At 42.1% G+C, this 14846-nt stretch overlaps 1 protein-coding gene across 2 annotated transcripts in view; it reads right to left on the minus strand.

Annotated features, from left to right (window-relative positions):
- Window positions 1–14846, minus strand: part of ranbp9 (RAN binding protein 9) — a 39280-nt gene that overhangs the window by 7771 nt on the left and 16663 nt on the right. Inside the window, exons 5-12 of one of the 2 annotated variants that reach the window (XM_050074730.1) lie at window positions 14276–14298; window positions 7975–8159; window positions 5256–5368; window positions 4705–4813; window positions 3468–3622; window positions 2485–2638; window positions 632–750; window positions 111–262 (exon numbers count right to left, since the gene is read on the minus strand). In XM_050074730.1, the coding sequence (XP_049930687.1) occupies window positions 111–262; window positions 632–750; window positions 2485–2638; window positions 3468–3622; window positions 4705–4813; window positions 5256–5368; window positions 7975–8159; window positions 14276–14298 (1010 nt within the window). Of the gene's footprint in view, window positions 1–110; window positions 263–631; window positions 754–2484; window positions 2639–3467; window positions 3623–4704; window positions 4814–5255; window positions 5369–7974; window positions 8160–14275; window positions 14299–14846 lie in introns of both variants that reach the window. The other variant, XM_050074729.1, reaches the window with a different exon arrangement.

A 14846-nucleotide genomic window follows, 5' to 3' on the forward strand; every position in this document is an offset into this window, starting at 1 on the left:
ACATATTAAAAGTTTTATTTAGTTAAGTAAATAGTAAGTGCCTCAATTAAATTCAAGTTCAATTCATCGATAAGTTTCCACAGCACTGATCTTGGTGACTTCTTTGTTACCTTGAGCATCTTCTTGTTGGTTGAGTTCTTGCCACACTCGCGGCGGAGGTGTTCGCTCATGCTCTGGAGCTCCCTGCCGAAATGGATCATTCTCTCGATGGCTGCCTGGCTCCCGCCGCACAGCTGCCTCTTGGACTGGGCTGACTCCACCTCTGCAGAGCCGCCACCAGGTCGGCATGCAAAATGGAGTTTATAATAAAGTGACAGTACATACAGGCATTTAGCTGGAGTGCTTATCCAGCAACTTGCAGTGACAGCAAGGGTAGAAAAAAACCTCCAATCCTTGATTACCACAAGGTGTTCAAAAAAGGACATTTCATAGAGACAGAATGACGCTGTCTTCTTCTTACAGAGAAAAGGGAGGACAGAAAACCTTTGAGTTGCTCACGAGTGGTTCATCCCTCACACAGCCTCATCAACCAGGGCACAAATGTACGAAGGGGCAACCAGGGGTGCACTGCTGTGCTGATAAATGCTCAAATTAAGCCACTAATACCTCCGCACACACACACTGTACTCACCCATGTCTGCGTCACAGTCGTCAGGCTCGGTGGCGTGTTTGGAGCTGCCGTTAAGGAAACCATTGGAGGACGATTCTGTCACTCCGTTGGTGAAGTGGTCGACCTCCATATCCACATCGCTACTGAGGCAGGACATGAGGAGAAGGACAGAGAAACACTCAGTACGTGTGAAAGCTCACAGGAAGTTCAGGAATTCCTCCTCAATGAATGTTGCACGTTGATTTCATAAATGATCTCGTGTGAAACACTTTCTAGCAACGATGTTGGAGGTCAGCACCTCTTTGTAACAATTCCCTGAGAGCTAGAGCTCTGATTTTCTGCCTGAGCCCCACTGGGCCTGACGAGACCTGCCAGGTTCAGGCCTGGCTGGGCTGTAATTTCTCAACATTCTCGCCAATTTGAGGGACTTTTTGTTTTGTTTTTTGTTTCGTTTTGTTTGTTAATGAAACTGGCAGTGCTTTTGTATAAATGGCAGGAGTTTCAGCGGACTGAATCAAGAGGGAAAGTGAGAGAAGAGGGGGGACTACGACAGAGAGGGAGAGTGATCAAACAACGGAGACAGGTTGGTTGACAGTGTTTGCTTCTGCCTTCCCACCAGTGGGAGAGATGTGTGTAAAGGTGCTGACACACCAAGCCGACATCAAAGAACTAGCGGCGTCGAAAGCCAACTGTTGCGTTATCTACGTCGCCTCATGTCGTCCTGTGTCAGTTGCATTTGAACACAGTACACGGACTACATCAGACGGCCAAGTAGCACATACGTTCTGCGCCCGCGTGAGAGGAAATAATGCAAAAAGGGAAACTGGAAGTCCGAGGAATGCATGAGATAAACAAAGTAGCGGAGTCCTGTCAGTCAAGGGGTTTCCTATCTGTGCAGCCGAGCACCGCAGCCCCTCCACAGACTATTACATCCAGACAGTCCCGATGTTTCCTCCGCAGGCTCCACTTCACTCAGCTTCACTCAGCTGCCTGACAAACCCGCTGCTTCATCCCACTTTAACCTGAATAACAAACCGGGGCTCTGTGCTCCGGTTGGATCCAAACGGAGAGCCGGGGCTAGCTCAGAGACTAGTGGAGGCTAACTGGCTGTGCTTCCCTCCGGTCATGCTGCGGCTAACGCTCCGCTAGCCTCACAGCTAGCTCCGGTTTGTTATTCAGGTTAAAGTGGGAAGAAGCAGCGGGTCTGTCTGGCAGCTGAGTGAAGTGGAGCCTGAGGAGGAAGCACCGGTTAGCCCTGGTTTCACTACAGGCAGATTCACTCGCTACAGGGACGAGGAAATAAAAACCTGAACAGCCAATCAGAGTGATCTCTCTCACCGACAAGCTCCGCTGCCGATTCAACATGCTCAATCCGATTTTGATTGGGCTCAGGCTCAAAACTGCTGCTGTAGTTCGGGCACGAGTCGGGCTTGGACAGAAACTGCGCAGGTTAACGTAGTGTTGGGCCTGATGTTTTGGTCCCATATGGATTGTTATTTGATAAGAATGTTGTCTTTATAAAACTTTTGTGGCATGTAGTAGGGCATGCAGGCTTTGCCTTTCCTTTAAACCACTGGAGGTTAGCAAAAACAAACTTTTGAGCTGCTGTTAAGTCACTCTCTATGCTTACAGTTGAGCAAGGCCAGTTGTGTTGTTAAATACAGCAGTATTTCTGTATTGGCTTAGAAAGGACTAAATCTTAATCAGACTCTCTGCAGATTTCTTCCAGTAATGTGGCTTTAAGCTATTCAAATTAATGTGGATTTCAGTTTCAGTAAGGGGATGGTACCAATCACAGCCAGTTTCGAAGCATACATTCAGCTTTATATGCAAATTAAATGGCATGCTGTGTGTGTCAGTGTTTTCCTCAGTACCTGGTTATGGGTTGTTGGCTGCGGCTCCCGTTGAGGCTAACGTCAGACGCTGGGAGTGTGGAGCCAGAGCCTGGGGGGCAGGGCTTGTGACTGTGAGGGGAGGAGCTGTGGCTCTTATTAGACGTCACACCATTACAGCAGTTACTGTCAAACCCTGAAAACAACAGAGTGAAAGATGGACATGTTTTTAACTATTAACGAGTGACATCTCTAGTATAAAGAAGGCTCTGCTGATGCTGATGAGTCCCCTTCAACTAGACGTCATTAAAGTGTTTCTGTTTAAAGTGCAGCGACAATCTGATCACCATAAACTGTATTTCTGTCACAACTTGCAATTACAGAGTGTTCTGTGTCACAAACATTAACTTTTCAGGGCTACTTAAAGATAATAACTATTCAGTGAACACCTGCACAGCTGTTGATCCAGATACTATTCAGCCAATAAAAAGAAAGATGCCAAACCTGTAGGTCTAAGCACATTTTATAGAGCAGATACTAGGCTGTAAAAAGATAATTGCTGTCACTGTAAAATGCAAAACGATTTATATATCTTAACGATCAGAGCCTGTAATTCCCCAACGGGCACAGACTCACCAACAGACATTGATTAATTGAAATAAGTGTCTTTCATCTAACCCCCGGAAGTGATCTCAAGAGCTAACCCCACCACGGGTATTGTCTGTGCCAGGTACGACCCACAGCTGCCCCAGAATCTATCCCCCTGTTGTGGCACTGTGGATCAAACAGACCTCACCACAGCCTTTCTCCGTCAAACCCACCACCCACTTATCATAGCAAAACCATAAATCTTAAAATCATAAAGAAAAATTACAAGATGAAATAAATCATTAAAAGGCATAAAATCATGGAATTGTAAAACTGTAAATTATAAGATCAAGTAAGATACAACATTTTGAAAGAGTGGCAGCAGCGTGAAGCGTAAAAAGAAAGATGTGAATACACTGAGCACAGCTGGAGCGTACCTGGGAGGTAGGGCTGGGAGCTGCTGGCTTTGTGGCTGGGGCTGCTGAAGGGCCGGGGGGAGCCGGGGTAACTGTCCTGAGACTTTGGGCTGCGACCTCCCAGACACCTCACCTCACTGTCCGTCCCGTTCACCATCTCTATGAACTGTCTCACCCTGGGGATGCACGTAAGGGAGGGAGGGCAGGATAAAGAAATGGAAGGGAAGATAATGAGAGGAAGAAGACAGTAAGAAAACAGAGGCCGAGAAAGAGAGAAAAGACAAGAGGATTGAACAGGAGAGGAGAAAGAAAAAGTGAGCAAATAAAATCCCTTTTCCATAAGAACAATTTCTCATTATCATCACTGCTAAATCTATCAGTTTCAATAAGTGCCACAGAAAGTAGACTGTTAGATTTTTGCACCATATGCAGCAGGATTTCCTTGAAACATGGTCTTTATTTTAGTATTTTTAATTACTAAGAGGCAAATCTTCAACCTTGTGATTTAGAGTGCTTTCACACCTGCCCCGTTTGGTTCGGTTCAACTGAACTCAATTTCATTTGCCCTCTAAGTGCGGTTTGTTTGGGCAGGTGTGAACACAGCAATCACACTCGGGTGCACCAAAACAACCGGATACAAACACACTCTGGTGTGGTTTGTTTGTGGTGAGAATGTGTTCCGACCTCGATCTGAACCAACTGCAGTCACATGACACATTGTTTGGGTTAAACATGAGCATGTTACAGTCCTGGAGGATTATTAATGTGCACCTCCTCCTGTACTGCCTTAATATGCACATTCAGCACATCCAATGCATCAAAACATTGTTTTCTAGTTGGAGCCGCGCCTCGTTTTCAAACTGTATGGTTTGACTAAAATGAACAATGACAGCAATATAGTCCACGATGAGCAGCGCTAAAATCAACCTGCGTAGTTGTCCCTCCATTGTGACATTAGAAAGTGTCACATTTATCTTGCAAGTGTACTCTTCTTCAACATTTTGTTTACTTCCTGGATTTTTCACACATGGAAATTCTGACCAATCAAGAGCAGCTTTCTCACACAACACATTTTATCTGGTCTGCTTGTAAATGCTGCTGTGAGAACACGAACCAACTCTAGGCAACTATGTATCTTTGTAACAAAATGAGTCTCTGATTCGGACCAAAGTAAGACAACTCTAGGTCTGAAAGCACCCTAAAATCAATCAATGGAACGTAAAAAAAAAAACATTCAAACTCAGCCTCGGTTAGTTACTTGAGCATGAAGAGAAGGTCTGGGTTCCTCTCCAGGAGGTTGGGGTAGAGCTGCTGGGTGGTCTCGATGGCCTCGCCCATTCTGCCTGACAACACCAGCTTCTGGATCTCTGCAAACCAAATGTGAGCATATTTACAAAAGATAATACTTACAGAGACTGTGCAAGAGGAATAAAGGAAGCTATGTCAAATTTCATACTAACTGTATATCATATGTAGTAAACACTCATTTTTACAGTACAGTACACATTCACTGCTGTTTTAACTAACAGGATGCAATGATGCAATTTGTGCTTCATGCAAAGGAAATCACACCGCATTTTAAGAATCTATCTGTCAATCAGACGTCACAGAGGGAGGGATAGACTTTATTTTTACTTAAATATTCTAAGCAGTAGATCCCCTTTCATGCTGTGACCACTTTTATCTTAGCAAACAGCAGACTTCCATATTGATATCAGTATCAGATTTAAAATACTGAGAACATTTCTGGGTCCCATTTTTACCTCATATGAGGATTATTTAGAAAAAGACCCACACAGAAAGACTCACTCTGTCGGTTTTTGATGGAGGCCAGCTCCTCGTGCACGGCCTGGTCTGTGGATTTGGCAAAGGCTTCAGCTGTGGCACAATAGCTGTGGTGCACCAGGTAGGAAGCCACCATCCTGACGAGACAAGAGAAAACGAAACACACTCAGTGATCAGACGCAGCAGCCGGAGAAATTACACAGACCATTACACTGAACAGGTAAGAGCTTCTCTTCATTGGGTCAGGACAGTTTATTCAGATTATCTAAACTGTTTTATCTCGAGATATGACCAAAAGTAAGCACACTTAAAATGTCAATAACAATCCACTCATTGTACAGGCAAAATGTGCACACAACTTGAACCAGGAAGTTGGTTTGTAAACTGTTTTACAATGGAGAGTTTGGGTAATAACTGTAACGTTTGCCTTTGGTTTCATGTTCGTGGCTAAACTGCTGGCTTGTTTCCAAACTCTTTGATGGTCTGACTGCTGTTTAGTGTTCCCAAAATCTAAGAAATTAACTTTGGAACAATAATATTGTACTCAAAAGTATAAATGACGACCAAAACGACAAATAATAATAAACTGGAATTATTCTTAAAGCATGCATGTGCGCTAACTGACTGTTTAATGTGTGTGCAGGTGTGTTTGACTTCTGTGCAGGCAGATGAGAGGGAATGGGTACTAAGATGACCCACAATTCAACAGTGTTTTTCAAGGATGAATTCTTCTTCTTGACTGCTTTTTATCTACACAACTCTCATGACACTGCCAGCGGTGTTGGCAGGGAGATTTGTGACCAGAGGCCTCCGCTCCTCCCGGCTCGTCATCATGTTGCTGCTGCCCTACAAAGACAATAACACTTCCCATCCACCAATCTGATGCGAGCGTAGAAACTTCCTGTTTTCAATCCCACACAGCGAGGCGACTTTCCTGGATAAAAGGCAATGGCTCCCTCCACTCCACCCCACCCTCAACCCCAATCCCCATCAAATGGAGATTAAATCCATTCAGGACAAGTAATCATAGCAACAGAGAGCTAATCCCATCAGGGCATGGCATGAAGAGAAACCGAGTCCCACAGCTTTTACTTCTGGATCACGGCTCCTGCTCTCTGATGGGGAAGTGGTCCATCTGGGCCTCGATCCTCGTCAAGTCAGCAGTAATTTCCTGTCACCTACAGTCCAATATTTCCTTTAGCTCATTATCAGATGACTTTTGAGAGTATTTAAAGTGACGACACTGGTGTTAACGACTGCATCAATTGCAAAGATATTCGTCGATGACACTCAGTTATGTGAGAGCACCATATTAAGGTACTGCCAATGCAAACCGAACATTTCCTATTGCTACAGCGTCACATCAAAAGTATCTCATTGGCATCCACACGACAATGATCATTTTCTTCATTTGTTGATGATCTTTGTGATGTAACCAACTCCTTTCCCTCATTAACATTATTAGGATTCCCATTAGCATTGGGTTTGAGTCTGATATATTGCCAAAGAGGCACTTTTGCTTTTTTCGTTTCTGCATCTTTTTGTTGGGTTGGGCTATATGACAACTATGTATTGATATATTTTCAAGCAAGATATTGATTTAGACAACGCCATTTATATTGCTATAGGCCTAAGTTGCGTTAAATTTTTCCAAAAAGCCGTGCCAGTGAGCATCTCTCCTCTCTCATACTCTCTGCACAGCTCCGCCCCACTCACTCACTCACAAGTTCTCCAGCAACACTCAGAGAGACACAGAGCTGCTCCTCTGTATGTATGAATGTTGTGCTACTCTAAATCAGTCTGTGAGATGAATGAAATGACCGCAGTAGCACACACGCAGTACGGCGCTGTGTTGCATGTGTGGGAGACAGAGCTGCTTAATTGTGTCAGGTGTGCATTTGTTAGCTAGTTTGTGTGTGAGGTGGATCATAACACATCGCTGTCTTTTTATTAGTTGTAGTTTATTCTAAGACATTGAGGCAGCGCCTGGATGTAGGCGACAGATGTATTTAAAAAATGTAGTGACAACACAGACGTTTCATATAAGACGTATTCTCCTGCTGATGTCAACACAGATTTGTTGTTCACAATGTAGCATTATCAGAGAAACAAGAGGGAGCGTCCTCTGAAGCGTCAGTACTAAGTTTACTGCTTCCTTTCGTCCCAATGGTGTCCCAGGGAAGAACTCTGTTCCTCCCAAACACGTTTTCTATTGCCCACAGGATGACAGGACACCATCAATGGTGAGTTTCCTGCATCCTTACATCATGACAGTGTCTAAGGGAAGATCTCTGTTGGTTGTGATTTCAACTGTCCCTAAGTCGACTAGACGCCATTGGTCTTACGCCCTACTTTCCAGTCTGCGTAAACCAATGCGACACAACGGAAAAACATAAGTCACTACCATTGGTGAATATTATCTTATTTGTCAACAGGCCGATGTCAGTCAACAAGGCGAATATCTGTGGATTTAGATGTGCGTTCAACAAATCAGTGCATCCCTAAAACTACATGTTAATCCTCAAATAGAAAAGAATGGCACCTGTAACCATGGCAACTGTACATATCAAGGAAAGCGAAAAGCCTTACAATGCTTAGAAAACGTAAGTGTAAAAGAAAAAACAGAAAAAAAAAAACTATCAATTGATTCAAATTGAAATTTTTGTTAAAAAGGCTAATACTGAAACAACACCAGTTGCCAAAATTGCTTCCTCCACACCCCGTTATTCCACAGTGACCTTACTTCTGGATCATGGACTGCCACTCGCCCTCGCGCTCTCCGATAGGGAAGCGGTCGATCTGAGCCTGGATCTTTGTCCTCCACTCTCGCATGTAGTCCTCAATGTCGAACACAAAGGGATGCTGGCCGAAGTTTGCATCCACCACCTCCCCTGGAGTCTGAAGGCCCACGGTCGGGTACAAGTTTGGCTGCAGCGGAGAGATTAAAGAGTAGAGAATTAGGATGATAGAGGAAAGGGAGTTGGGAATGTTATCTGGACCACAAATCAAAACAGGAAACGGTAAAAGGAAAAACAGGAAAACAGAAACTATTAGGAAATAAGCTTTTGTCTACAGTTAGACCTTAAAGCTTGATTTCACAAGCTGGCAAAGATTCTACAATTAAACTGAGTGGCAGGCTGAAAGTCTGTCTTTTCACAGGAGAGCCAGGGTTCAAACTCCTGAGACATTACAGGGGCAGTGAGTCAGATCCCTTTGCCCATTATACATCTCTCAGGATGATCGATACACCGATTTGTTCTTAAGTGATGCAGTGATTATATTGCCAGGTGCTGAAATTTCTGGCCTTCATCGTTTGAGTACTCAACCTCCAAATGTACTGTTTTATGGAAGTCACTACAGCCTCCAGATAAATGTCTCCATCATGGATCAATACTGCATCAGTAGGACCTCCAGTTTAGTTTAAAGGCCAATTTTCAACCAGCTTTCTATCATCACAATGTGGGTAGTGCGTTAAACTGAACTTTAGTAAACTTCCCTCCACCTTACTGGTGTCCTGATCTCCTTGCTCACCTCAACACACCATATGGCTCGCTGGCTCTAGGGCTGTTGCAAGAACTACAGGTTGTACTTCAGCATTCGGACACAAAGAGAATAGAAGCAGATTAAGAGAGACCTGCCCCTCTCATTCTCTATCAAACTGCGATTCAACTCAGATCAAACTGTAAAACTAGGTAGTGTTGATCAAATATGAACCAAAATTCTGTCACTGTATGGTCTATTTCTCACCTAAACTGTTTGCAGAAACATATTTTAGTGTACTGTTTGGCTGTATTACGAGACTTAATGAACAGGTGGGTGCCACACTGTCTCCTGTATTCTAAAAAACGGAGTTTGAAAAAACTAAGAAACAGTAAAACTTAGCAGTGCTGATCACGTCAAATGTTGGTTAATGCGTTGCCTTTTCCTAGCCTAAAATATTTTTTGGCTTACTGTTAAACTGCAATACAAGCTGTGCTTTCCAATGTCCATACAACCATAATATACTGCGTGCCAAAAAAAACATTTAGCAAGTCCGAATACATTATGTCAAAACGCAGTATGCCATGAATACCAGGATGTTGTACTACATTTAGTCTGATTTTGCAGTATGCAAACCAGCATGCTTTTCTGACTGTTCTGACCCACAATCCTCTGCAGTGGACGATACGTCACATTGACTGAGCTGCAAACAGATGACAGCTAGACAGCTGTTTGACAGCTGATTGACAGCTGTCTGAAGTCGCAATGACGCAATGTACATTGAAGTAACTGATGACCAGTCGAACAGTAATAATAGAAATATTAATTGTTTAGTGAACTAAATAATCAAAATATACAAACAACAAAAGGACATAAGTATAAAAATAACAATGACAGAGAACCGCAGATGTCATTTCACTGTCACAAATATATCAGAATCTACAACCTGTGCAGTTATAACTTTAAAGTTAAACTACACACAAGTGGCGTTTGTTTAATCTCCATGGTAACAGATGTAAAAGCAAAACGGTCAAAGTTCAGGGCGTAATGTTATAAAGTGGTATGTCCCGATTGTGTGCATACTGCATGCAACAGTACGTACTTTTTCCTGGCTGCCGCAGTACCTACTAAAAGTAAAGAGAAAAAGTATGCGATTCGGAAAGCACCCAAGATTGTTAGTTAACAGCCAGCCATCATATTGTTTGCGGACGGTAAACCTGCATTACGTTTCCATCAGTGGGAGTGTTTATTTGTCTGGTGTGGTGCAGTGTATTCTGGTTAATGTAGGTTTTCTACCGCTTGAGCAAAAGCAAATGCCACAGTCATTTTCCTCTGTTTTCTCTGGTCATACAGCGCTAATTTCAAAATTATTCTCATCTTTCTACTGCACAGACGGCCAGGTTTTAAGAAAAGGCCATCTTTCCAGCTGTGAAATACTAGAACGACTTTAACTTCTACTATAATAACTGATATAGAGATGAGTAATCCCTATAAGCATTTAGCGGATGAAGGGTAGCTTTAGTCACTTAATACAGAGCATACAATGGTGTTGTCTATCTTGTTAGAAACAGTGCTCATACAGGAGGAAATAGTGCATTTGTTGAGGACGATTTTCACCTGTGAAATAAAACACATTTGACGATCTAGAGCGCTAAGCATTTTTGGCACCAGGACAGCATATGTAAACAAAACAATCAGAGTAAATATCTATTTATTTTTCACTTTAGTATTTAGTCTAACATCATGTTGCTCTAACCAGTCGGTCAAGTCTGTATTATTTTCAGTGAACACAGAAGCTGTTCACTATTGTTTGTCAATTAAATAAATATGCCGATTTAAGAGTTTTTCCTGTGACTAAACTTACAAATGCCATTTGCTAAGACAGCTCTGATGGACTTGTTAAGCAGGAAAAAAGCTGTAAATGTATCACAGCAGATCTATGTAAAACAATATGAAAAGTCATTGAGATGTGGGCAGCGATTCAAAGGTCTTGAACCAGGCTAGGCGTATGTAGGATTGAGTCAAAATAAACCACAGTGTGTGTGTGTTCATGGTAATGAAGGATTATGTCACCCACTGCAACAGTGTGGCTCATTGATGTTCTTAATAGTTTTTAGGCAACAATGGAGCTCTATGGCCCAGAGGAAGAAGATAAGTACTGTTTTTAGGACTATAGGAACTGTCTGACAAAATCTAAAAAAAAAAACTCAGCTAAGCGGCAGCCAGGCTTTTGGTAATAACACCACAACAGAACAAAGAGCTGGCACCACCAACTCCAAAACCTTCAAATCTGGGCAGTCGGACAACAAAGGGACTCTCTGCACCCAAACATCACCATGAACCCAAACTGATTTCTAGATGCTTTTCTGAAAATATTTAGCTCATTACATATTATTTTATCATTTCCTTTCACTTTACTGATAGGAATAGTACAAATATGCTCCGACACACCCAACAGGAAAACAGGGAGGTGACTTGTTTGAGGCTTTTCTGTGCTACAGTGCAAGTTATTGACATGTTGCATGTCAAGGCCAAAGGGTTAAGTACATGTCTATGTCTTGTTCCTGGGAACAGCTGTTCTGCTTTTGTTTAAGTCCATGATAACATCTGTGATGATGATGCACGAGGAGATAAACAGAAATATGAGGTGAGGAGGTTTGTAGGGGTTCATTGTTCTACCATCCTACCAATCTAATCATGGCCTTGATTTGATCAGAGGAGGTGGTGACTGACAACAGGCGTTCACCACAGTGACTATGTGTGAGAGAGATTGTTGTTGGATTGGTACAAGTGTTCTGAAAGTATTACTAAAAGTATCAGTATGTAGATATAAAAAGTTCATTGTATGACATATTAGGGAAAGACTAAAGTTGGGAATCGTCTTTAAAAAAAGTAGGGCTAGTCTTAAAGTAAAAGTTGATGATATTTTATGATAAAGGAACTGGTTTAAATTAGAGTTAGGAATAGTTTAATGGTTAGGGAACAAATATAGTTGATAAAAGTCCACATAAGAACAGTGGTACAAAAGGTGTGGGTGTGTGTGTGTGTGTGTGTGTGTGTGTGTGTGTCTCTCTTAGAGTTGCCTTTGTCGTGGTCCAATAACCACAAAGGTCAGCTGTGCCGAGGTGACGCACTTCACTGCACAACTCTGGAGGAACATGAATGTCTGGCTCATGGCCAGGCCTGTTTTGCTGCTCAATGGATTATTGTTGTGGCTAAGACTCTTATTTTCTTCTCCCTCGAAAAACAGCCGGATCCATTTTCATTCGCTACCAAGCAAGAAGGGAGGAAAAAAACCCTTAAAAACAAGTGTCTCCCTCACATCTCAATGCATTTAATACACGCATGAATCCCATTGGAATTAATGTCCTTTCAGTGTGGGAGTCGTTCACATACTGAAGCATGGGAGCTGAGACTCGCCTGACGATGAGCCACAACAGCACAAAGCAACACAAGTGATGTTCTGTTTGGACACAAACAGTATTTCAAAGTTTTCTTTGAGAAATATTTAAACTTCTAATAATTTATTCTTTGTCCACTTGAGGGCAGCAGAAACAAGCTGTAAACACGACACTGACATATTATCACCCTATAATACAATCAGGCAAACATGTTAGCAAGGAGTTGCCTGGTTACACATCCAGCAGACACAGACTAACGTACGCATTAGGAGACATGTGTCTGGCAACTCCATGAAGTCCAGTATTAGCCCCTTTTAGACTGCCTGTTCAAGGTAGGAATATTGTGCCGTTAAGCTGCCTTAATGTGCTTTATGATAAAGGTACGATAACGGAATAGGGGGACAGAGTTGTCTTGCCTTTAAGCCACCACGGGAGGTAGTACCAGCATTGAAACGGTGTCTGTTGAAAGGGGACAGCCGGCAGGACGAGATCATGGGCACGATGGGTATGATGTATGTTGGTACAATAATCACTAGGGAGAAATCTGGACCCTGTAGCTGGACCAGTTGGGAACCACTGTTCTAGACCTTCAAAACTTCCCAGCTTATCAGAATTACATGTTTTATTGATGTAACAAATAAATAACTTGGTGTTTAAAAATAAATCCATAGCACTCCGAGAACTGTATATGAAAGAATATACTGTGTCTGGTCTGTGACAGTACCAACTTCAAAATAACCATCTCATTCACAGTAATACCGGTATAATTTTTGATATGATATGAACAATTCATATTGCGACACTCATGATATTTCGACTTACTGTTACCCACGGCAACAACAGGCATGACTGAAAGCGAAATTATTACTGACTCTGCAGTGGTTCCAGAAAGAGGAGTAACTTCAGTAGTGTGGCATAAACTGTGGCGTCCTGAATGTTTTATGAACGGCCCCGGACTTCTCAGACTCTTTTAGTGACTTACTGCTCAGAGGGAACTCATTCAGCGGCTCCTCTGGCAGCAGCACAGCGTCTCTCCCTCTCCTCTCTCGCCATGCGCACACGGGAGTCGGTGTCGTCAAGTGATTTTGTCATAAACCTTTGGTGATGTAAACCTACGTGACGCTCATGGCTCAACAAAACTACATATATGTGAATGTGTGATAGTTGTGGTATCATAACAGCCTGTCACAGGTTGCAGCGTGATGATTAGAGGAGAAATGGCAGAGCATAAAGGTCCAGGTGGAAAAAAGCCCCAACTCAATCATTTAGGATTTTACTAAAAGAAGGAAATCACCTGTTGATTTATATATATATAGTATATAGATCCCAGGGGACATTTTTTTTTATTTGGGGGCTGTTTAAATGTGTAATTTGTGGTAGATTTTATTTTGTTGAACTATTAATATTGTATACAGAATCTGAGTTACTGTTATTGTTCACAAACTAAAGAAATGAGAGATCATTTTAGTTTAGTTTTTACTAAATATTTGAAGGCAAACTATTTTCTTAAATGAATAAGAAATATATTTCTTGCTTACTTGTCATATTGTCAAGAATATTATTATTGCTGAAATACCCTGAAATATCGTGATATTGTTTTTGGGCCATATCGCCCACCCCTACTCCAAAACCACACGTTTAATTTCCTACATATAAAAAGGTTTGAGCTGAATTTAGTGACACCATAATTTGGATTAAAACACCAATTTAAAAATGAAAATAAAGATAACCTCTGATAAAACCTGCCTGTTTAGGACTGGAGCCAAAGACACTGACACTACAACTTCTACAGAAGCGATATAAAAAAAACGCTTCAAGACACAGACTGTGCAACTATCTCTATTCCTGAAGTTCTTCATGAACAGTGTTCGACCAAATTTGTCACTGCAAGGCAAGCTGAACTTTACTATAATAATACTTCATAATGACAGAATGTGAAATGTGTCCAGGCCTTTTTCTCCCCCCACACATCCTACTTTTTTATAAGTTTTCCAGAGTCCGATACATTTTACACAGAATAAATATTTCAACTTCAATAGACAATCTGCAGGAAATCAAACATTTCATTTCTATTAATAGCCTCATGTCCTACAGTCCTGATTAATGATGGAAACTAGAAGGATGAATTTACAACACAGGAGTGAACAAAATGTGGGTACTTACTGGTAGGTCTGTGAAGGCAATACCTGCAGAGGAAGAGAGACAATGTCAGTGTGAAGGAGAGGATGTCTTTCTATTTCTACACACACGCGCACACACACACACACGCACGCACACACACACACACATCAGGAGGCCACAGTCAGTGTGTTAACACGTGCTGAGGTAATCTGGTTACTATCGTCTTTCTGCAGTAACCTGGTGTCTTAAATGTCATGTAAATGAGAGAGACATTATTTAACAGGAGAGCCCTGATGTCTTAATTACACAGGCAGAGTGTTGCAGTAACAGCAGGTAGAATGTTAAAGGTAGACGTTGTACAGAGAACAATAGAAAAGATGGCGAGACTATGCAGTGTGCCTTTGTATTCAAAGTAATCTAATGTCAGACTAAAACTGACAAGTTAATGGATAACTTTGGTATTTTAACCTGGACTCTATTTTCCTATGTTTTTGTGACAAATAGGAACAAGAATGTTTGAAACTGGTCCAATGTTGAGTGAGATTGCTGCAGACAGTAGTGGCAGGTAGGCACGTTAACGTACGTCCACTAAAAGTGCTTGTTTTTGCAGCTG

The sequence above is a fragment of the Epinephelus moara genome, chromosome 21 (assembly GCF_006386435.1).
Source record: "Epinephelus moara isolate mb chromosome 21, YSFRI_EMoa_1.0, whole genome shotgun sequence".
In the NCBI taxonomy this organism is placed as follows: domain Eukaryota; kingdom Metazoa; phylum Chordata; class Actinopteri; order Perciformes; family Serranidae; genus Epinephelus; species Epinephelus moara.